The sequence below is a fragment of the Podarcis pityusensis genome, assembly GCF_964106645.2.
Source record: "Podarcis pityusensis genome assembly, chromosome: 3".
In the NCBI taxonomy this organism is placed as follows: Eukaryota; Metazoa; Chordata; class Lepidosauria; order Squamata; family Lacertidae; genus Podarcis; species Podarcis pityusensis.
Genome location: NC_138026.1, coordinates 107,068,291 through 107,089,500, shown reverse-complemented (window position 1 = coordinate 107,089,500; position 21,210 = coordinate 107,068,291). Strand labels below are relative to the sequence as shown.

The 21,210-nt window shown below is 42.2% G+C and overlaps 2 protein-coding genes across 4 annotated transcripts in view; one reads left to right on the top strand and one right to left on the bottom strand.

Annotated features, from left to right (window-relative positions):
* The first annotated feature begins 2,047 nt into the window (after positions 1–2,047).
* On the top strand, positions 2,048–12,719 carry EIF4A3 (eukaryotic translation initiation factor 4A3). The gene is made up of 12 exons (XM_081001111.1): positions 2,048–2,383; positions 4,133–4,205; positions 5,381–5,447; positions 5,715–5,777; positions 6,878–7,010; positions 7,448–7,528; positions 9,087–9,228; positions 9,881–10,019; positions 10,161–10,276; positions 10,858–10,965; positions 11,438–11,565; positions 12,326–12,719. Exons 1-12 carry the CDS (start codon positions 2,218–2,220, stop codon positions 12,340–12,342), a joined length of 1,233 nt encoding a protein of 410 aa, XP_080857237.1. The 5' UTR covers positions 2,048–2,217; the 3' UTR covers positions 12,343–12,719.
* Positions 12,720–14,885: 2,166 nt separating this feature from the next.
* ATL2 (atlastin GTPase 2) overlaps positions 14,886–21,210 on the bottom strand; it is a 28,736-nt gene continuing 22,411 nt past the window's right edge. The window contains exons 10-14 of one of the 3 annotated variants that reach the window (XM_081001020.1): positions 20,420–20,476; positions 19,429–19,500; positions 17,944–18,375; positions 15,721–15,735; positions 15,112–15,619 (exon numbers count right to left, since the gene is read on the bottom strand). In XM_081001020.1, the coding sequence (XP_080857146.1) occupies positions 15,512–15,619; positions 15,721–15,735; positions 17,944–18,375; positions 19,429–19,500; positions 20,420–20,476 (684 nt within the window). In that variant the 3' untranslated portion in view covers positions 15,112–15,511. Of the gene's footprint in view, positions 15,089–15,110; positions 15,736–17,943; positions 18,376–19,428; positions 19,501–20,419; positions 20,477–21,210 lie in introns of those variants that run through there. The other 2 variants (XM_081001021.1, XM_081001019.1) reach the window with 2 other exon arrangements.

Below are 21,210 nucleotides of genomic sequence, written 5' to 3'. Positions count from 1 at the left end.
TGTGTTTCCCGAACAACTGGCATTGCTTCTCAGCCAACTGACTAAGATCAAGTGTCAGTATCTATTATTATCAGTGCAATATCTGGTATGTCTGCTACTTGTGGAGTGTTTGTATTAAATATATTTTTGGAACTGGGAGATAGAATAGGAACTTGTTCCATTCGCTCCCTGCATCAACTGGGTATTGCAGTATTCCAGGAATAGTGCACCACAATAATTCTGGTCCAAAATTAGACAAAACTAATTATGCAGGAAAAGAGGCGGCATTGGGAGCAGACCATCAGGCACCCGAGGAAACTTTATTCTGCTTGCCTGGCAAGCAGGAATGGCAGTAGGGATGAAGAACTTAGGATTCAGCTGCCACTTTGGGGGCTTCTGGTGCCTGCTTCAGTTCACCTAATGGTTGAGTCAGCTCTGGCTGTATGTCACTCACAGCAGCCTGGCCACACACATAAGCTCAGACATTTGCTTGTCTTCTACTGCTGTGCACACTCCAAGTCCATGGTCACCCATAGGAGATGCATCAAGCAACCTGGGTGCCTGTTCAAGACAACAGTGCCTAATCTGCTCGGGATGCATACAGGTCTCTGTGGTGCAGTTGACCCGCTCAGCCACAAATCCCTGGTGAATCCTAGACCTCCACTGCAGGAAGAAACTGTCTAATGGTAAGAGCTGTTTAACAGTGGAACAGACTGCCTCAGGAGTTCATGGGCTCACCTTCACTGGAGGTATTTAAGCAGGGAATGGATAGCCATTTGTCAGGGATGCTGTAGTTACAAGATTCCTGCATTTGCCATACTCTCTAGTGTCAGAAAGCCATCCCTGATCTCATATTTGAGACATTGCAGCTGAAACGATAAACTGTAAATTATCAATTTATTATATATTTAACGAAATGAACAAGTACTGTTCTCTTGGCTTTAAAACCTGTTAAAGGTATAATATGTACCCAGCCTTACTGCACAAAGCACATTTATCCACATTCACACCCACACACCCAAGAATCCTGAGAATTGTAGCTCTGTGGTGAGTAGACTACATTAACTAGGATTCTTTTCAGGGGTACATGTGGGGTTTAAATGTATGGTGTGAATGCAGATGTTTTCAGTGGAATGGGTGGCAGGTCTATAAAATAAGCTTTGGGAAACTTTGTCAAACCCTTCAATCTGCACTGCTTTCCCATTTAAATCTCCTGCCTCAAACATGGCAAATAGACACGCGCTTGACATTCCTCACCCCCAGCCTGCTCAAAGCAAAAGAGGAAACTTTTGTATTTTAAAAATACTTAAAGCGACAACATTTTGTTTCACTGTTAATTATGATGCTGCTTTACATATGTACCATTATTACATTTTTTATTTTAACTTGTAATGTTGTATGTGATGTTTTAAGCCATGTGGTAAACCATTTAACGGTTCCACCCCAGAAATGTAAAGCAGAACACAAAAATGTGAAAGACAGACATGCATTTAGAAATTATTTAAAGAAAATGAATCTGGGTTCAGTCTAAAACACTCAAAACACACATAATTAGACCTAGGCTAAAATCCAAAATGAGTTTCCTTCTTGATTTCTATGGAGATTTCTCCTTGGGTCCGCAGATGTTGTTGGACTACAACTCCCATCATCCCTAGCTAGCAGGACCAGCGGTCATGGATGCCGGAGCTGTAGTCCAACAACGGTCAGTAGGTGGGACAGCTCAGTCTGTAAAAACACGAGCCTCTTAATCTCTGAAACCTACATTGGGCAAAAAAAAAATCCTGAAACTCAGAGGTCGAAAATAAACAAATATAAACAAATAAATAAACAAAAATAAATAAATCCTGAACCTTTCAGAGCTGGACGATGAACCTCATGGTCCCTTCCAACTCTACAATTCTAACATCTAGGGGCCCAAGTTTAAGAAAGGCTGTTTCACTCTAAGAAATATCCGTGGCACCTCTAAGTTCCTATCTCTATGGGAGTGACGCAACGCCGCCCGGGCGCAGGATTTTGAACGAGCGTCGAGCGTGCTCACGTCCATTTGAGCGCGTCGGGAACGGGCGCATGCGCAAATCCCCGGCGGTCTCGCGCGGGGTGCGTGTTGCGTTAAGGCCTTTGCTCTTCCGGCGCGTCGTGCGGGCATCTCCTCGGTCGAGTCCGGTTCGGTAGAAGAAGGTCTCCTGCGGCGGCGTCGGTCGGGGTTCGGAAGGGCTAGAAGAAGAAGCCTCGAGCGGGATGTCGGGGCCTACGGCAGGTTCGGCGGGCTCGGCCCGAAAGCGGCTGCTGAAGGAGGAGGACATGACCAAAGTGGAGTTCGAGACCAGCGAGGAGGTGGACGTCACCCCCACCTTCGACACCATGGGCCTCCGCGAGGACCTCCTGCGCGGCATCTACGCCTACGGTGCGCGCGCGGAGCCGGCGGGGGGGGGGGGGCCTGGCCGCGCCGCCCTTTCCGCGGAAGTAGGGCGGGAGGGAAGGGAAGGGAAGCAGCTCTCCGCCCTCCCCCGGGACGGTTTCGGCCGTTATTCTTACTTGCGTTCGGTGCTTTTTATGTATCCTCCTCTGCCCAGGTAGGCGCCGGTGTGAGATTTAAATAACGGCGTTAAGATTCGAAACCAATTCAAAGGAATACTATATAAGATTTATTATTATTATTAATAATAATAATAATAATAATTTATACCCCGCTCATCTGGCTGAGTTTCCCCAGCCACTCGGGGCGGCTCCCAATCAAATGTTAAAAACAGTACAGCATTAAATACTAAAAACTTCCCTAAACAGGGCTGCCTTCAGATGTCTTTTAAAGAAAAGATAGCTGCTTATTTCCTTCACATCTGAAGTCTGGTAGTTGTTGTTCTCTTTGACATTTGGTGGGAGGGCGTTCCACAGGGCAGGTGATACTACCGAGAAGGCCCTCTGTCTGGTTCCCTGTAACCTCACTTCTCGCAATGAGGGAACCGCCAGAAGGCCCATGGCGCTGGATCTCAGTGCCCAGGCTGAACGATGGGGGTGGAGACGCTCCTTCAGGTATACAGGACCAAGGCCGTTTAAATGTAGTACCATTGTAATTCGTCCCCACGTGTTTTTTCATTGGGTTATTTGTTTTACTTCCATGAAATTTATACGCCGCTTGGTAGTAAAAACAAAGTGAATTCCTCGAAGCAGCGAAGTCTCCTGCTTAATATCAATTGGCAGGGTGTTCCAAGGTGTAAGCGCCGCCACACTCAATGATCAGGTTCATACAAATGCGGAATGGGTATTATGTAGCACCTGTAGCAGTGCCTAAATAAACTTTTAGTATGTATTGTATTGCTACTGCATTCCAAAACATCAGCTACATCAGTTTTAACGGGCACACTGGTTTTTGTGTATTTTTTGGGGGGGGGGGTGTCTCTCCTTTGTGTTGGTGTATCAAAGTCTACACGACACAATACAAAAGGAAAAGGTGAAGAGGGTTGTGATGAGAATTGCTGTTGGAAAGTGTGCCCAAGATAGGATTTCTTCTGAAATAAATCTCACTTCAAGCATATAAAGCAGTGGTGCTGCTGGACTTGAGCTCTGATCTGCCCCAACTACAACGGGGTGATGGGACTCCTAGTCTAACAACACCTGGAAGGTACCATGTTAGCTACCCTGGATTTGTTTCTTCCTCTTTTCTCCCATAAATGCAAAAGCTTGTATCAGATTTAAACCATACTCAAGAGTAAACCAGTTGAAATCAGTGGACTTAAGTTAGTCATTATTTAAGTCTGCTGACTTCAGTGGGTGTACTCTGAATATGATAGTTTGATACAACCCTTTGTTATTTACGGAGACATCAAACCAAACTTTCCCTTCTTGGTCATTTGTAGCTGCGTCCCTCATTGAATTTTTACTTTGTGAATTTAGAGATGTGCGAAGTTTGCAGATTGTCGTTGGCCACTTTCATTCCCAAATAATAAATGTTGGCACCTGACTGTCACTTTTTCCTTCCTCTCCCCAGCCTCCTCCCTAGCTCCTATTACTTTTTAAAATTGAGTGCCAACAGCTATAGATTTCAGTTCTTTGGATTCTAAATGTTGGTTTTATTACAGTATTGCTCTGGCCAATGTTTTTAAGGTACATCGTGTAATTGGAAGGGGAATCTAACCTTTACAAATGAATTTTGTAGGTTTTGAGAAGCCTTCAGCTATCCAGCAGAGAGCTATCAAACAGATCATTAAAGGAAGAGATGTGATTGCACAGTAAGTGAAATTGCACACACACACACACACACACACACGACTTTGGGATATTGTCAGACTAAGAATGCAAATAGTTTATTGAATAATAAGAGTTGGAAGGGACTCCAAGGGTGATCTAGTTCAACCCCCCGCAATGCAAGAATCATAGGTAAAGCATCCTTGACAGAAGGTAATTCAACCTCCGCTTAGAAACATGCAATAAAAAAATGGATTCCTATTTATTTATTTTAAAAGTAATAGCAATCCACTTAAAACTCCCCACTCTAAAGGGAGTCAAGGTCTGCCTCACAGGATTGCAGTGTGTGCGTGTTGGTCCTCCACCTCATCCACACAAGCCCTGCCCCAACTCACCAGCTTCATGCTTTACTCAGCTCTTTCCATGTTCTTTAATTGTAAGGAACGATGCTTTTGAATGCACAGGACTAGAGTAACTCCAAGAGGGCAATTTATGGCATGTTTACTGAAAACTAAATCCCATTGGGTTCATTGGGACTCGCTCACTAGTAAGCATGTGTAGAACTGCTGTCTCCGTGAACCATTTAGAAAGAGATGCCTTTACTTGGTGTCTTTTACTCTTTGGCACAGTCCCATCCAGCTATAATTCTTACCTGTAGGTATAGTTTTTCATAGATTAAGGTTACCAGACATCCCCATTTCCCAGGGACAGTCCCCAGATTTACAAATCAGTCCCCATACAAAATCCATTGAAGTTGAAAAGTGTCCCTGGATTCAATGAAAACAATCTGGTAATTTTATCATAGATGGCATTCATAGGTAGCTGTAGGTGACCTCCCACATTGATCTCATTGTGACCATATACCTATAACTGTCTAAAATTAGAATCTAGGTGTTCAGGGGAATTCTCACTTATTTTGCATGTAAGTTCTAGTATTAGCTTTATCTACTGTAAACCACTTTTATCTTAGGTTAAATAAGCTGTAATGCAGATAATCCCTGTAGACAAAGTTTGTTCCATTTAGAATTGATTAGCACAGTACATATATTAGTCTTAAATTTTATTTGGAGGCTGGTCTCAGGTAGATTTGCATATCTGGTTTCATTAATGGATAATCTGTCAAAACTTTTGATAGTACTCAACAAGGTTAATATTGTATATGGTGATATTTATTGCTTATGTTTTCAGACACAGCTATTAAAAATACTATTCTTTCTAGATCACAGTCTGGAACAGGCAAAACAGCAACGTTTTCCATCTCCGTTCTACAGTGTCTGGACATCCAGGTACCTTTGGAACACAAATACTCAACACTTACTTTTGAAGATGCAAATAGTGTTCTGACTAGTTATAGTATATAATCTCATTGTCTTAACATTGACCAAGGAGAGCGTTCCAGATTAATTCCATTTTTTGAACATTGGATTCCATCCCAAATACTCTATACATGCTTTGTCTCATTAAGAGAGATCATAAGTTGATATGTGAACACTTCAAATAACTTTTTCGAAGGAACGAAGGCTGCAACACTTAAACTGTTTCATTTCAATCAGGTTCGTGAAACGCAAGCATTGATATTGGCACCTACCAGAGAATTGGCAGTACAGATTCAGAAGGTAAGCAAATCTTATACAAGATTGTAACTTACGAAAATGGAATGCTGCAGCATCTCTAGGCCCTGTGACAAGCTCTGTTCTCCTTCCACTACAAGCAGCTCAGTTATCTCAGGTGGGTGCAGCATTATATTGAAGCCTCAGTGCCCTGTGGATGCTTCTAGAGTGGCTGCAAATGTTTCTGCAACAGCCTAAACAGAATGGTGCTGCATACAAGCGCCCTTACACTTAGCACAATCCCAGTGGTCTTTCCCGATTTAAATTCTGAAAGCCCATAATTTGCCTACAGTAAAGGTAAAGGTACCCCTGACCATCAGGTCCAGTCGTGACCGACTCTGGGGTTGCACGCTCATCTCGCTCTATAGGCCGGGAGCTGGCGCTTGTCCGCAGACAGCTTCCGGGTCACGTGGCCAGCGTGACTAAGCCGCTTCTGGAGAACCAGAGCAGCACACGGAAATGCCGTTTACCTTCCCGCCGGAGAGCGGTCCCTATTTATCTACTTGCACTTTGAGGTGCTTTCGAACTGCTAGGTTGACAGGAGCTGGGACCGAACAACGGGAGCTCACCCCGTCGCGGGGATTCGAACTGCCGACCTTCCGATTGGCAAGTCCTAGGCTCCGTGGTTTAACCCACAGCGCCACCCGCGTCCCGTTGCCTACAGTAGCTTCTTGTAATTAGCAGCAAGTCCCAGGCAGGGTTTGAGAACACAGGATTGCAGCAACCTTCCAAATGCTAAGCAAGTTTGTATTGGGTCAGTGCTTGGATGAAAGACTGCCAGGGAGCCCTTTGCATGCCGCCTGGAGTTGTATGATAGAGGAAAAGTAGAATAGCAGTGTGATGTATATAGAATGCATTGCACCATTTAGCACTTTTGAATCTATCGAACAGCTGTAGAAATGGCTGCAGCAACAAGACAAAAGAAGTCAAACACTCTTGACTTTGAAAATGAAATAGTATTTACATACAGGAGAATGCGCCTCTTCAGTCTCTGACACATGCATTCACAGGAGATGTCATGGCTCTTGCCAGGGTCCCTGGTTCAGTTACTGTTTGGGTTGTGTAGTACCCTTGAATATAAGCTGTTTGTGTGCTTGCTCCTGCAGGGGCTTCTTGCTCTTGGTGACTACATGAATGTCCAGTGTCATGCTTGTATTGGTGGGACCAACGTTGGTGAAGACATCAGGAAGCTAGATTACGGACAGCATGTTGTTGCTGGCACACCGGGGCGTGTATTTGGTGAGAAGATTAATTTTATTAAGGAAAACCAAAGAATTTGCCTTAATGTGTTGAGTAGATGCTTGTAAGCTTTATGTTCAAGATACTTTTCAGTCCTTAGTTCTGTGCTCCAGGTGTGGAACTACAGCTGTGGTTCTCTTACCCTGTCCTCCCCATTCCTCCCTTATTCTGCACTTTGTCTTAGTTTTAAACAATCTATGAAAGCACCATATAAACAGAAATGCAACTATAGAAAATTAGGTTAAGTAGTGCTGTTGCTTTGTAACTTTTGTATAATCAGATTTTTTGTGTGCTTGGTAAGTATACCACTGCTGTCATAATCCCAATTGAGATCAGACTCCCTTTGCTCCTCTGAGCCATCAGTTTGCAGAATAAGAAGTGACTCTCAGCATCTCTGCTAGATCCCTGTTTCTTGACGCAAACCTGAAATCTTTCAGATATGATCCGTCGCAGAAGTCTAAGAACTCGTGCCATCAAAATGTTGGTTTTGGATGAAGCTGATGAGATGCTCAATAAAGGTAAAGAATTATTTTAACCCCAGTGTCCTAAACTTTTGTTGTGGATGCAAGTCATGGTTTTTTTTCTATAAAAATCCAAAACATGTTTGCCTAAAATGTCGGAGCAATGTGTGTTTTTCTGTCATACAAATACTTGGAAACTCCTTCCAGGTGGCATCAGGGGGGAGTTCCCGCGGGCTCACAAGGCTTGAGGGCGGCAGCCTGTTATGGGGGCTGGGGTTGGGGGAAGCTTGGGCTTCCCCTGCCCCAGCCCCGCGGCTGGGGGGGGAAATATTTTTTTTTATTCATCCCCCCCCCAAAAAAAAACCCGAGGTGCGTCCTATGGGCCAGTGCGTCCTATAGGGCGAAAAATACGGTATTCAGTATAAGAACTCCGCAAAACCGGAAGTAGTGTTCCAGTTAGCGAATTTTACCTCGGTCTACGAACAGAAACAAAACAGTGGAAGGCACCGGTGGCGGGAGGACTCATTAGGGAAAGTGTGCCTTGATTTAAGAACGGCTTTGGTTTAAGAATGGACTTCTGGAACGGATTAAGTTTATAAACCGAGGTACCAGTGTACTTGTTAATTATCGGCAAGGCACCAAATAATTATTTGGTGAGTAGGCAGGAAAAATCTATGGCCAAATGTCACCTGCAGCTATAGCCCCCCACACACTGAAGCTTTATGCCATAACATTAAAACAAGTGTGAGTGCACCTTACCTTTTTAGATTGAAGGGGTAAAGTGATGAAAGGTGAGTTTGAGCTCCATGTCGGGCAAAAGATTTTTGCATTGCAGAGGGTTGGACTAGATGATCCTCGTGGTCTTTTTCCAACTCTTCAGTTCTATGATTGCCAGTGCTTCATTCGTTAACAGCTTGCAGAACTGCTAGCTTGTATTTTGTTTGATTGCAAGTCACTTTGGGTTGCCCTGGGCAATATAACATGACTAAATGCTCTTGCCAACCTAGCACTTCAAAAGCATGGCAGTGCAAGCAGATAAATAGGTACCGCTGTGGCAGGAAGATAAAACAGCATTTCCGTGCACTCTGGCTTCTGTCACAGTGTTCCATTGCGCCAGAAACGGTTTAGTCATGCTGGCCACATGACCCACATGTCCTGTGGACAAGTGCTGGCTCCCTCGGCCTGAAAGCGAGATGAGCGCTGCAATCCCATAGTCACCTTTGACTGGACTTAATCGTCCAGGGGTCCTTTACCTTTTTACCTTTACCTATGTCAAATGAGCCTCACCATTTCAGCAGACAGCCAGCAATACTCCTACCCAAGCAGTTTCTGGGGTACTCTGGGCTTAAGTTGCCTGAGGCTTTGTAAAGGAATACAGAGACCTTAAACCTTGTTTGGTAGTAAATGGGCAGCCAGTCCATTCTGCACCAGCTGGAGCTTCCAGACCAAGCCCAACAGAGTGCATTGTAATCCAGCCTAGAGGTTACCAACACATGGACTATAGTCATCGGGCATGGAGGAAACAAATTTGGAGTGGCTTTGGTTGTAATAAATGTGCACCAAGGTACAATAAGGTTCTCAAATGTACCCTCTCTTGTTTGGTTGGTTCATCTAGGTTTTAAAGAGCAAATTTATGATGTGTACAGATACCTTCCTCCAGCAACACAGGTGGTTCTGATCAGTGCCACCTTGCCACATGAGATATTGGAGATGACCAACAAATTCATGACCGACCCCATCCGCATTCTGGTCAAGCGGTGAGTGAGTGAGTTTGAGTTTAGCTCACGTTGGTGCTTCCTCTTATATTAGTAGTTCTGAATCTGATGACAGTGACAGTGTTAAATATCTGAAGTATTTTCTCTGAATGCATTTGATTGTTTCCTTCCTGATCCTTGTCCTGCTGTCTAAATTCTTCTGGAGGGTATGAAAACTGGGATTTTGGCCCCATTGGGTTTTCTTGAGGCAGATACAAAAGTGTTTTGTAAACATTGTACTTAGCATTTGTATAGCACTTTGCCTGCATATTCAAAAAGCACGCTGTAAGGCATGTCATTGTTATCCCCATATTACAAATGGGAAGGTGCAAACAGAGGCTGAGAGGTTATTGACTACCCTAAGGCCACTTAATAGGTTTGTGGCTCAGGTTGGGACTTTCCAGCTCTTATCCACTGCATTGTGTCACTTCTCTTTGCCTTGTTAATTGCAGAATCAACTACTGAGTTTTAAAATTGGACAGATATGCACTATATTACCATCTGACAATTTAACTATAGGCATTCCTGTAGACTTGAATGGGCAGTTCTAGAGAATAACACTGCAGTGATAAATGTTCAGTTTTATAAATGTAATGTCTTTAACAATTTAAAATCAATCAGCTCAAAATTTCAACCCCCTCCTGTCTCAATCCAGTGATGAGTTGACGCTAGAAGGGATCAAACAGTTCTTTGTGGCGGTGGAGAGGGAAGAATGGAAGTTCGATACATTGTGTGACCTGTATGACACACTCACCATCACGCAGGCTGTCATCTTCTGTAACACCAAGAGAAAGGTACGTCAGCAACAAACAATGCCTGATTTAGTCAAGTCATGATTCATGTTGGCGCTGACAGTTGGGCAGAACTAAAACTAACTTTTTTTGGAGGATTACTCCTGCCAAATTTAAAAATTAACTGACTGCTCCCTGGCTCAGGTTGACTGGCTGACTGAGAAGATGAGAGAAGCAAACTTCACTGTTTCATCCATGCATGGTGACATGCCCCAGAAGGAAAGGGAGTCCATCATGAAAGAATTCAGATCTGGGGCAAGGTATGGCAGTAATTTTTGAATATAGCAGGGATGGGGGAACATTTCTGGAAAGAGAGCCACGTTATCCTACTGGATAGGTGTTAGGGTCCGTCCCCCCCCAACAGCGGGCAGAGCAGGACCCAGAATTGGACAGAACAAGATCCCAAGCTATTTCCCATGGACACAGAAGTATATATATAATTATTAAATCCATTCACGTTTCACCTTTCCCCAGAGACTTTTACCAAGGTTGTGTGTGTGTTTTAAGTTGGCCAGTACCCTTTGTCTCTCCTCGCTTTGCAAAAGGCAAAAAGAACAGGGTTATCCTAGCAGAAGAATGCAGATAGAATGAATGCACAGCTGAACAAGTCTTGTGAAGTAGCTGCATAGAACTTTGAAATGAAATTTCATCCTGAAAATTGCATGCATGCCATTATAAAATCATGGACAACTCTTTGCATATTTGCAGAAAACACAAGTCTGTGAAGACATTTTCCTTTCTACTTGGATCTTTTGCAGTAATTTTTGCAGACAAAGGAACAAGTGTAATTTATGAGGGTCTCTGCAATTCAATAACTGCTTTTTTCTTTTTCTTTATACAGCCGAGTTCTTATTTCTACAGATGTTTGGGCTAGAGGGTTGGATGTTCCTCAGGTGTCCCTGATTATTAACTATGACTTGCCAAACAACAGAGAATTGTATATACACAGGTAAGTGTGCACGTATATTAAACTCTTATTTTGCAATGGGAAGCTTTGAAAAAGGTTTTGGGGGAGTAGCTTTCCCTCTCCAGCTGTCTAAAAATGGGGGAGCAAGTGAAAAGGGAGATACTTGGATGTTTTGGGGGGACACTTAAGATTTCTTCCAGAAAAAATGATGGAAGATTTCAGAATATAGTGTTTAACAAAGAAAATGCTCCTGCTTTTTTAAGTCCTTCACAAAACTTATATTTAACATGAAAGATGTGCCTTTTAAAAAACTTGTAAGATGAATTGTTGTATAGAATATATGGCACATGTCCATCATTAGTAGTTTTTTGGTTGGTTGAAGTTGTTTTTTGGTTGCCCTGAGCAAGATAAATGTAAACAAATGTAAAAAATAAACAGTATAGGAAAATTCTGATTTGTGTGATAATTGCTTATTTAATTTCACTGATTCTGAGTCCCGCTCTTGCCCCACCAGGATTGGAAGATCAGGCCGCTACGGCCGGAAAGGTGTCGCCATCAACTTTGTAAAGAATGACGACATCCGTATTCTGCGAGACATTGAGCAGTACTATTCCACTCAGATTGATGAAATGCCCATGAATGGTGAGTATCTGATTCTTTGCCTAACCTGGTCCTACTCAGGCAGATAGCCATCATCTTCTTTGGATTGACTGGTTACATTGCATGTATGAAATAAATAGCTGTTCACTAATCAAACAGAAGCTTTGTGATTTCAAGATTGCTGAAGGGCAGGAAGATAGTCCTTCCATCACACGCAGCATGCCAGCTCAGTGATGAACAGGCTCCATAATTGTATTACTGCTGTACAGTACAGACAGTTTAAATTGGACCTGTTGTCCCAGCTGGAATCCTGTTGATAGATGAGAGATGATATGGAATTATGCACAAATATTGATGCTAAGCAAGCTTGTGCAAATGTTACTCCTGCCATACAATATAGCAAGGAAATAAAAACAAAACCCTGAGAGTTCAGATATGCTGCTCTCTTAAACTTCCATCAGCTCCATCCACATGCATTCCCTATCAAAGTTAGTTGCATTTTCTTAGCCATATACTTCATAATGGACTATGTGGTGGATATTAGGAATCCAGGGCTCTGTGCTCCTCCATATTGGACACTTCCCACTGTGCCAGACTGTCTCCCCAGCCTTCTGTGTATTGCAATTGCGTCTCTTCCCCTGGTCCCTAACCACAATTTCATCTCTTTGTTCATGCGCATAAAGTTGTAAGCCAGATGTCAAATGGATAAATGTTTGGCTTGACCCTCAAGTATTGTGATAAATACTGTTTGCACTCAGCTCATTATCATGCCTTCATTATGTTATCTCTTTCTTTAATCTAGTTGCTGACCTTATTTGAAGGAACAGGATGGACTGAAGACTTTTAGCTGTGATTTGTTACAGCACCGGCTGCTGTTCACGGCTTCTTATCTTAAGACCAGGTTGTTGTAACTCTAAAATAGCTATATGTACATCTGATTCAATTAGGCCTGTACTTCTGAATATGGTTCTGAAAGATCAGAGTTGGTGAAAAGCATATTGGAAGCAGCTACAAGTTTGTGGTGATATTTTTTTAAAAAAACATTGTCATTGTGGGAATACCCTAAATGTAGAAAACTCTTTTTAATTTTCTTGATGGAAGCTGTAAAAGTAGCATCTCTGTAAATAAGGTGTTCATTGTCATCCTGCCTGCTACTATCTTTTTTTCTGATTAAAACAATGAAGTTTTCATATAAATTCCTTGTCAGCTGAATGGCAACTGGTGCTTTAGAACAAGTTGTTCTGGTGTTATGCCTCTCAAACAGGGTCAAATGATTTTTAATTAGCAAGTGAAGAGGTCAGTTTAAATGAAGTTTCTGATGATGCTATTTTATATATTTTCTAATTAAAGGTGCAGTGCAAGGGAATGCACTGTAGACATTTTCATGCTTTTTTTCACTGTTCTAAAATCTTATTTATGTATTTATAGCAGGGAAGTGGTAACTTCCAATTTGTGTGTATTGCAAGTACTGATAAAAGATTTTACCATGCCAAATTTTACGTCAGATGCAGAGGTATGTTAAGATTCACTGCTTTGCTAGAGCAGTACAGATGACAGTACAGTATTGCCACATAGTTATGTACACTCCGAGTTACCTTAAAGTGACTGTAATGTATCAACTATGGTTAGGCAGCATTTGCATGTGGACTTTCATTCTGTAGTGCTTTTTAAATGGTTGAATGCTGTTTCTAGCCTTTAGTGACCAACCTGAGCATCATTGTTAAAGTGGTCTTCATTTGAAGTGTGGACCACAATAATGGTTGAGCTCCTCTCCAAGGTGAATTACATGAAAGTTAGCAGCCCTATCTCCCTCAGTGTTCCTGTACAGAATGCTTACTGTGTTTAAACATCTGGGGGTTGAATCCAGTTGGACAGCTTTTGATCCAGCACATACCTCTGTTGATAGTTGACTTTTGCTGATTCTTCCTCCCCATTGCAATAACTCTTTAAAATTTGTTCCAGAGAGTTGAAGACACCTTGCAGAACTAGGTGGAAAGCAGTATGGGGCGGTTGAAGGCCGAGTTGTGAAAAATAGCCTCCTCCCCTCTTCTTCTTTAGTAGCAGCACCTGCTGGGTCAAAAGCTGTTGGGTTCTTTGCCGTGTAATGAACTTTGACTGGCACTTAAGTTGCACAGAGAACTGAACACCATTTTGTAAAAGTTAGTCTCTTATGCTTACAAATAACCATTGCTGGCCAGCACATCAAGAGATGCTATATAGTTGATACAGTAAAGTTACATCAACATTTCTAAATAAAAATCATGAGTTTAATTTCATATATACACAATTGATTTTAATAATGTACCGGAAAATAAATTACAGGAAATAACTTTAAAATGCAACTGAGGACAAAGTTTCACAACAAACATTCCCACTGATTTCCCATGGGGGTGAGATTGCAGTGCTCAAGGCAGTAAATATCACAAATATATCAAAAAACTCCAAATTGTGTTGATGCATTCACACATTTACATGAGCCACAAACATTCCTTTACAGGGACTGTACTTTGCCTATCACAGAACCAGGTTTTGCCATAAACTACAAAACTTTGATACAAAATTGTATTTATATATTTATATTTTTTACATGCCCTGTGGTTTCTTAAAAAATAACTAGACACACTGTACAGACAATCCTAACTCATTGCTTTGTAGCTGTAGGCAACGGTTTTTGTTTTTGGATGGATTTTCTCCCCCGCGAGTCGTATTAATGGCATTATATATACATGAAGGCTAAAACTGCAGAGAAAAATCTGCTCTCGTTTCTCAATACGCATATCCTGTAGGACAAGGTCTCCAAAGTTTAAAAGGCAAGACAATGTACACTTGAAGATAGCTTCCTTGGTTACAATTGTTACCTCTAAATGTAATTTCTGTGGAGATAATATACATGCATTTGGGTAATACTGGTAGAAAAGGCAGAAAAGCAAGGAGTAGCTAAATGTAGTGGCTCAAACATGACTCCGCAGCTGACTGCAACCGCTGATATGTCAGCTGGATTCATCATGTTAACGGTTTACAAGTGTTCACAAAGTTAAAATATTTGATGGGATATTTTGTGGCTACATACATTCTGTTAAAAGATTTCCTTGTATAGGCTCGATAAATTACTTCCCTGAAAAACCCTTTTACAGTGGATATGTTTCTGCAAGACAGAGCCCACACCACCTCCCCCTGGGTACACTAGTGTCGAAGCAGATACCTCACTTTCCTGTTCTCTGTGGCATTGGGCTGTGTCTCAGAAGCAAAAAAAAGGAGAAAGCCTTAAAAGCCATCAAAACTTCTTACCCTGCACCCGCACCCTCCCACAATGTGACGGCAGCAAATTGAGAAGCCAGTCAGAATAATCTACTTCTCTAGAGTCAATGTAAACTTTGGTTTATTGAGTTCTCATTGTACAGCAAGCAAGTCTAGGATGGGCAGGCAGATGAAAGGAGATGAATGGTCAATCTGTCTTTAATCTGGCATGCTGAGACATCTGTTCAGTCAGGCCTGCTTTGAGAGAGTTTGTAACCGATTGTCTCATAGTATCCTCAATCAAATTATCACCAAGAGGTTTTATCACCTGCAGCATGAGAAATGTACAAAAATAAATAAATAAACGTAACTCAAAACCCCAAACCCGCTGAAACATAAAAAAAGAAATTAGACAGAACAAAAATTAAAATCATGTATGAAATGCATCCCAAAGTATAATACAAAAAGAAAAAAAAAAGATGAGTTTGGCTACCAGCATATGGTTAATAACTTCCAGAGCATTGAGTGGTTTCCTCCTATGTAGTATTTGACTGAATCCAAATCACTTTACAATTCCTAGAACGTCAGGTGCAATTTCATACCCTATAATGCATCTTCAACCTGGTATGTTTATAGCATTTATGTAAAGTGGGCCAGATGGTCCTGCTTACTGTCTATACGAGTTAAGTGTGAACGCTTCAGAAAGAAAAGAAAAGAAAAGAAAAGAAAAAGAAAAGGGTAAAAATACTGGCTAATTTTTCTTCTTGTTATTGTTGGATGAAAGCCGCTGCCGTTGTGCTGAGGTAAGAGCACGGCGAATCACTCGACGTCTAACAACTTCAAAGAATTTGGAACACACCTAAAACATGGAAGCGAGTTGTTAGAAAAGCAGTTGGCAGAGAGCAGGGGGAAGGGGAAAGCAGTCTGGGTGTTAAAGACAGTCCCCACTGATATTCTCACCTTCTTGGGACTCCTCTGAAGCAAAGGAAGAAAGAGACAAGAGACAGGAAGGTGTAAGGTCAGTAGTGAAGGATAGGAGTTAGACACTGAACAAGACAGCTTTTGCTTTCAAAATGTACAGGCTGATCTTGTAGGCTGGGGTCTGCCTTCTAAATACTAACTGCTGGGCCTTAAAGTTTAGAACAGGTTATTCAAATTCACCAAAGATTTGGAGTGCAGCTTTGACAGTTCTATACCACAATCAACCAAGGTCTTGCACCAAAAGACGAGTTCAGGAACAGTAAAAAAGCTTTCTCCAAATGAAAAGCATCTGGCTATTAGCAGTACAGGATCTGCTGTGTATGCTGAAGATACAGGTTCAGTTCCCAGCATTTCCAGGTCAGGCTGAGAAAATTAGAGAGCTTCTGCCAGTCAGTGTTGACCCAACTCTGTACAAGGGAGATTCCCAAGTTCCTGGGCATGGAGCAAGTTTTAATAAAAGGTCATTTCCATGAGAAGAATCAATAAGCAAGTGAGAATTTAAAAAACATTCTGAGTAAATCTATAGAAGCTGCTATGTACTATATCCATGGGTGGCTTTGCAGTAGTGGAAGCCGGGAGATCCCAATCCTGCCACAGCCCATCCAGCCATACTGCAAGCTGTTTTGGAGGGTCCCCCAAAGTGCAGGGTGTCCCATTCTGTTAGGACAAAGCCACTATTGGATACAACCCTTTATTTCCAAGCCCCATCAGTAAAGGTAAGGTCTCCAGATGCAGCAGAAGGGGTGTTCATTTAGCACACGGGCTACAGAGGTTTCTACTATATTGTCTACAAACAGAACTGTAGCTGGACCACGACAGGACTGCTTGAATCATGTATCTTTGGTAGCTGGTTGGTCGCTCAGGATACTGGAATAGATCAGGGCTCTTGTGCTCTTTCTACACCTTAGTGATATTCAGTACCCAAATCTTATAAAAGTTGTTTGTGGGGGGCAACATCCTAGTTCTATAAAAGCTCGGAGCAACCTTCCTACTCTTACACTTCTAAAAGAAGTGGACCTGCGGCTGCTCCTGGCTGCAAAATTCCAGTTAGCCAGCAGGTGGCAATATAAGGGCATCCTTTTAGTCATGCAACAGGACTCAGTAGAAAAAAATGACTCTTAGGCCAAGTCTAACCTAGGTTAAATAATGAGGGGACTCAACATTTGTACATGAAAAGCCACAAAGTACAAAATCAGAGCCAATGGTAGGCTACACATGGTGTGTTTGTGGTTCATTCTTTACATATTTACAATTCAAGATTCCTCCCATCTCTAGTTTCAGATTAAGGCTACACTCTGAAACACACTTTACTAAGAGTAAGCCCTACTGAACACAGTGGGACTCACCTCAGATAAAACATGTAAAGGATTGTGCTAAGGGAACTATTAATTAGTTGATGAGAAGGCACTCTCAAATGTCTTGGAAGCTGTTGCAGCAGAGCACAATGTATGTTTCTTTTGTTCAGGTTTAATCAAGAAGAATTCATGTGAAAATCTTTTTGAACAAAGAACTCGGAAACCCTTTGCTGAAGTGCATACATACCTTGATGTGGCCAGCCATTGATGGCTCATAGTCCTTCCCCTACACAATAGGAATTTTAATGAAAAACCTCCTACCATGTGCCTAATTAAAGCTTTTTGCTTGTCACATTCCAATTCCAAATCTCCTGCTGACATGTTTATGCACTTAGTCTGTATACCTTTATACAGTCTTTAAGAACTGATCATTTTATGAACAAGCAATTTTAGTGTGCAGTAAACAAGCCAACGTATGCTACAGCAGACGGTCCTATAATGTACTCAAGCTCAACTTCCATGAAATTTCCATTCAGTGTCATGACAACCAAATATGGAATCAGAACTGCTAGGATCTGTCTTTCGAAAGACAGTTCTTACTTACTTTTTAAGAGTATAAACCAAACCTGTGCCTTTTATGGACACACACAAAGGGAGATGAACTTACATTACTACCCCTGCCTTCTAGGGATTTTCAAAATCTGGTTGTATGATTGGGCACGGAGGTACTAAAAATATTCTGGGTGGATTTCAAAGGCTATTTCCACCAGGTTCATTCTCTAGTGATTTATTTCTGGTGTTTGTTCTTCGTTCTTGCAGGAGGGGCATTTAGACCAACTACTGCTCAAGAACAGCAAAGTTGGCAAGTTTCTTCTGGAAGGAAAACTTTTAGATCAAAGGTACCCACCTGATCCCATAGTAGCTCAGCCATCTGATCAATGAGTGTTCCAACTTCTCTGAATTCCCCAGAGTATTTAACGTATGCCCAAGTACAAAGGGAGACAAGAGCGACCCCCATTACAAGGTTACATAGGGTAGCTATGGAGTTCATTCCAAGGAAGCCAGTCAGTCCTGAGATTATGTACATGGCAAACATAACAGCAAAGAGAGTAGCAGGGGTACGGGCAGCATAGAAGAGGTTCTTGCCATCGTTGTGCTTCACAAAGTTTGCATAGACTTCGTCGAGCTCTTCATCAAGCTGGTCCTGGTAACGGCGACAGAAATCCTCACCTCCCATCTTTTTCACAGAACGGAACTGTTTTATGGCAAGCTCTTTTAGATCTAGGTGCTTCCGCTCTAAGTCTGCAGGAGCAATATAAGGCTTATCTCCTCCACAAACCTGTTGGAATAAGCAGAATCGACCTATTAGCTTGCATTATGTTAGAATTCGCCTAGCGTTATAGGGGTACGAGGGCTACAGGTGTAAGTTTATTCAGATGCAGTGTTTATTCTATTGGACAAGGACTGGGAAGATCCAGGTTCAAATCCTCGCTCAGCTACAAAGCTCACTGGATTACCTTGAACCAGTCACTATCCCTCAAGACCAGCCTATCTCACAAGGTTGCGAGGACAAGTGAGAGGCAGAGAACCATGCATACCTTTGCAGAAAAGGCAGAATAAGTTTAAATAAATTTAAAAAAAGGAGGTGAAGGAGGAAGCTTCCCTTCACTGCTCCTTTTAAAAAATGTAGTAGCTCTCCAGCATCACCTTCGGAAAGACGGCTGCTTGTGCCTAAATCAGACTGACGCATGTGGAGCAAGGGCAACCAAAGGGCATTAATGTGTTAATTTTACATTGCCTTTATATATATAGCACCACATAACAGCTCCAGAGCCATTCACGATCCTTCCAGTGTACTAGCTAAGCAATTCATCCGAGGGCTGATGCAGGCATAACATCCATGCTTAAGCGACCATGCTGCGGAATCAGTCTTCCTTACCAGCTGTCCCCGTTACCTCCCTCAAGCCTCAACATCACAATTTGAAAGTTTCTCTGCACTAACATTAATCTTGGTATATTCAGGTACATTTGAGCGGCATTATTCCCCACCCCCTTTAATATTTCCCCCACTTCCTTTTCTGTGTTCAATTTGCAAATAAAAAGTAAAAAGTCTGAGAAGCAGGCAACACCACAGCTCAGACTTTGATTTATTTATATACTGGAACCAGGTGCAAAGAAGTAGCTCACCGTGTCTGTATTCAGAATTAAGGAACAGGGTGCGCCTTTCTCAAACATCCTTGACAATCCACTGCAAATCACTCAGAGATTTATTGGTAGATCTTGATCTACCTACTCTTGGTTTATGAGATCTAAGCTCAAACATCTACCCAGTGCAGAGCAGTTCTTAGATTAAACTAAAAGCATGCAACATATCGTCCATTCACATCAATACCTGCTCCATTCCTTTGTTGTAAGTATCTTTTGCTCCAGCTACTGCAGCAAGGTTGTTGGCTTCTGCTGTTGCCTTAAGTTTTAAAAAAAAACAAAGCATAGCAAGTGGCACTAAACAGCTTGGAGGAGTTTCATTTGTGTCATAGTTTCCATATTTGTGATCTGAATACCAAATGAATGTATTCTTACCATATTTTCATACCCTAAACTCCTGAATCATTACTTGCAACACCCACCCTCTGATGTCAGCTCTTGGACAGAATTGCTTGGCAATCTTAAAACAGTTTTTTGGGCTAGTCTGCTGCAGTTACCAGAAAGAGAATCCCAAAAAACACTGCTTTACGAGAAACCCACACCAAAGAAAGGCACGTCAAGGTACTAGATGGGAAAGACCCATTTAATCTCAGTTTATCTGACAGCACAAGTTGGCTATGTGCAGAATCAGTGTACACCTTCGTTTGTCACGCTGACATTTAACCTTTGTATGCATAAAGCTTCCATTTCAGCATCTAGGTGGGAAACCTCTGACCCATGGGCCAAACTTGGCTTGCCAGGCCTCCCTCATACGTAACATTGGGTGTGGGGCAGGCAAGGGTGGGGCTTCAAATGAACAATTGGGAGTTTAAAGTGGGCTCCCAGTTATTTCTTCGCTGGAGCAGGGCATGCCCCCATCTGAGGCACAAATTTACTGATCTGGGATTTCAATCCCCAAACCTTGAAATGTCTCCATTAACATAGTATAAGAACACAAAAAGAAACTGCAGGATCAGGCCAATGGCTTATCTAAGTCCAGCATTCTGTTCTCCCAGTCGCCAACCAGAGGCCTATGAGAAACCTGCAAGCAGGTCTTGAGCACAACAGCACTGTCCCCTCCTGCAGTTTCCAGCAGTTTCATTCACAAGCATACAGCCTCTGACCATCAGCTGGGCTGATTTGCATTTAACACTCTTGGCATCAGATACCTTTAGAGATGGAAGTGTACAAAACTTTACCTGAAGCATTGACTTAGGGTGAGGCAGCTCCTCTCCTTGATAGATTTTAATATAAGCCTAAAAACAAAGCAAGGTTTTACTGTCTAGTTTCAATCGACTGGAAAAGCAGATTTTAAACACAACGCCCAAAATTCAAGTTCCATTAAAGAATATAACTTACTGGATTAAGGTGGTCTATCATGTCCACCAATATTAAATGTTATACTTTTTAAGCAATGTTGAAGATTGGATTTACTGAACAACCACCATGCTGTAGGGAAGCATAACCATAATTAAAGGTGGTTTTCCTAGGATCATTTTGTTGGGTGTGCTTTTTGGTAGCGCTCTGTACCAATAGATGGGTGCAGCAACACAGTTCAAGGACAAGTAGACTCCATGCTGCCCCACATATGCCAACTTTGGGTGATGACAAATCAGATGTGATTGCCTACTCTTTGGTACAAAACACTGCAACCACCAGCCAGAGCAGGAGACTACTACTTCAAGAACAGGAGTTTGCAGATTAAGGTCCTGGATGGTGTACGTGCATCACTCCAGGGGAAACTGGAAACCACTTTGCATCATAAAGAGGAAAACAGCCTAATGAGATATGAGGCAACCTGGGGTGAGTGAAGTTGCCCATATAGCAAAGAGTTAGTTTAATGCTGGAAGAGCCAGGAAAGGAAACAACATTGAAAGTCTCAACTGAAAACTGGGGCCATATAGCTGCAGAAAGCTTCTTTTCTCTAGCAAGAGCATAGTTAACAGAACAGAAAAAATAACTAAGCTTTATGACCAAAAAACAGCCATGC

What these genes read in the sequence shown, in the direction of transcription:
- EIF4A3 (XM_081001111.1), top strand. Translation starts at nt 2,218, where the DNA reads ATGTCGGGGCCTACGGCAGGTTCGGCGGGCTCGGCCCGAAAGCGGCTG. An exon ending in CACACCGGGGCGTGTATTTG is followed by an intron (nt 7,011 to 7,447) that starts GTGAGAAGATTA and finishes GAAATCTTTCAG; the next exon opens with ATATGATCCGTCGCAGAAGT. An exon ending in ATCCGCATTCTGGTCAAGCG is followed by an intron (nt 9,229 to 9,880) that starts GTGAGTGAGTGA and finishes GTCTCAATCCAG; the next exon opens with TGATGAGTTGACGCTAGAAG.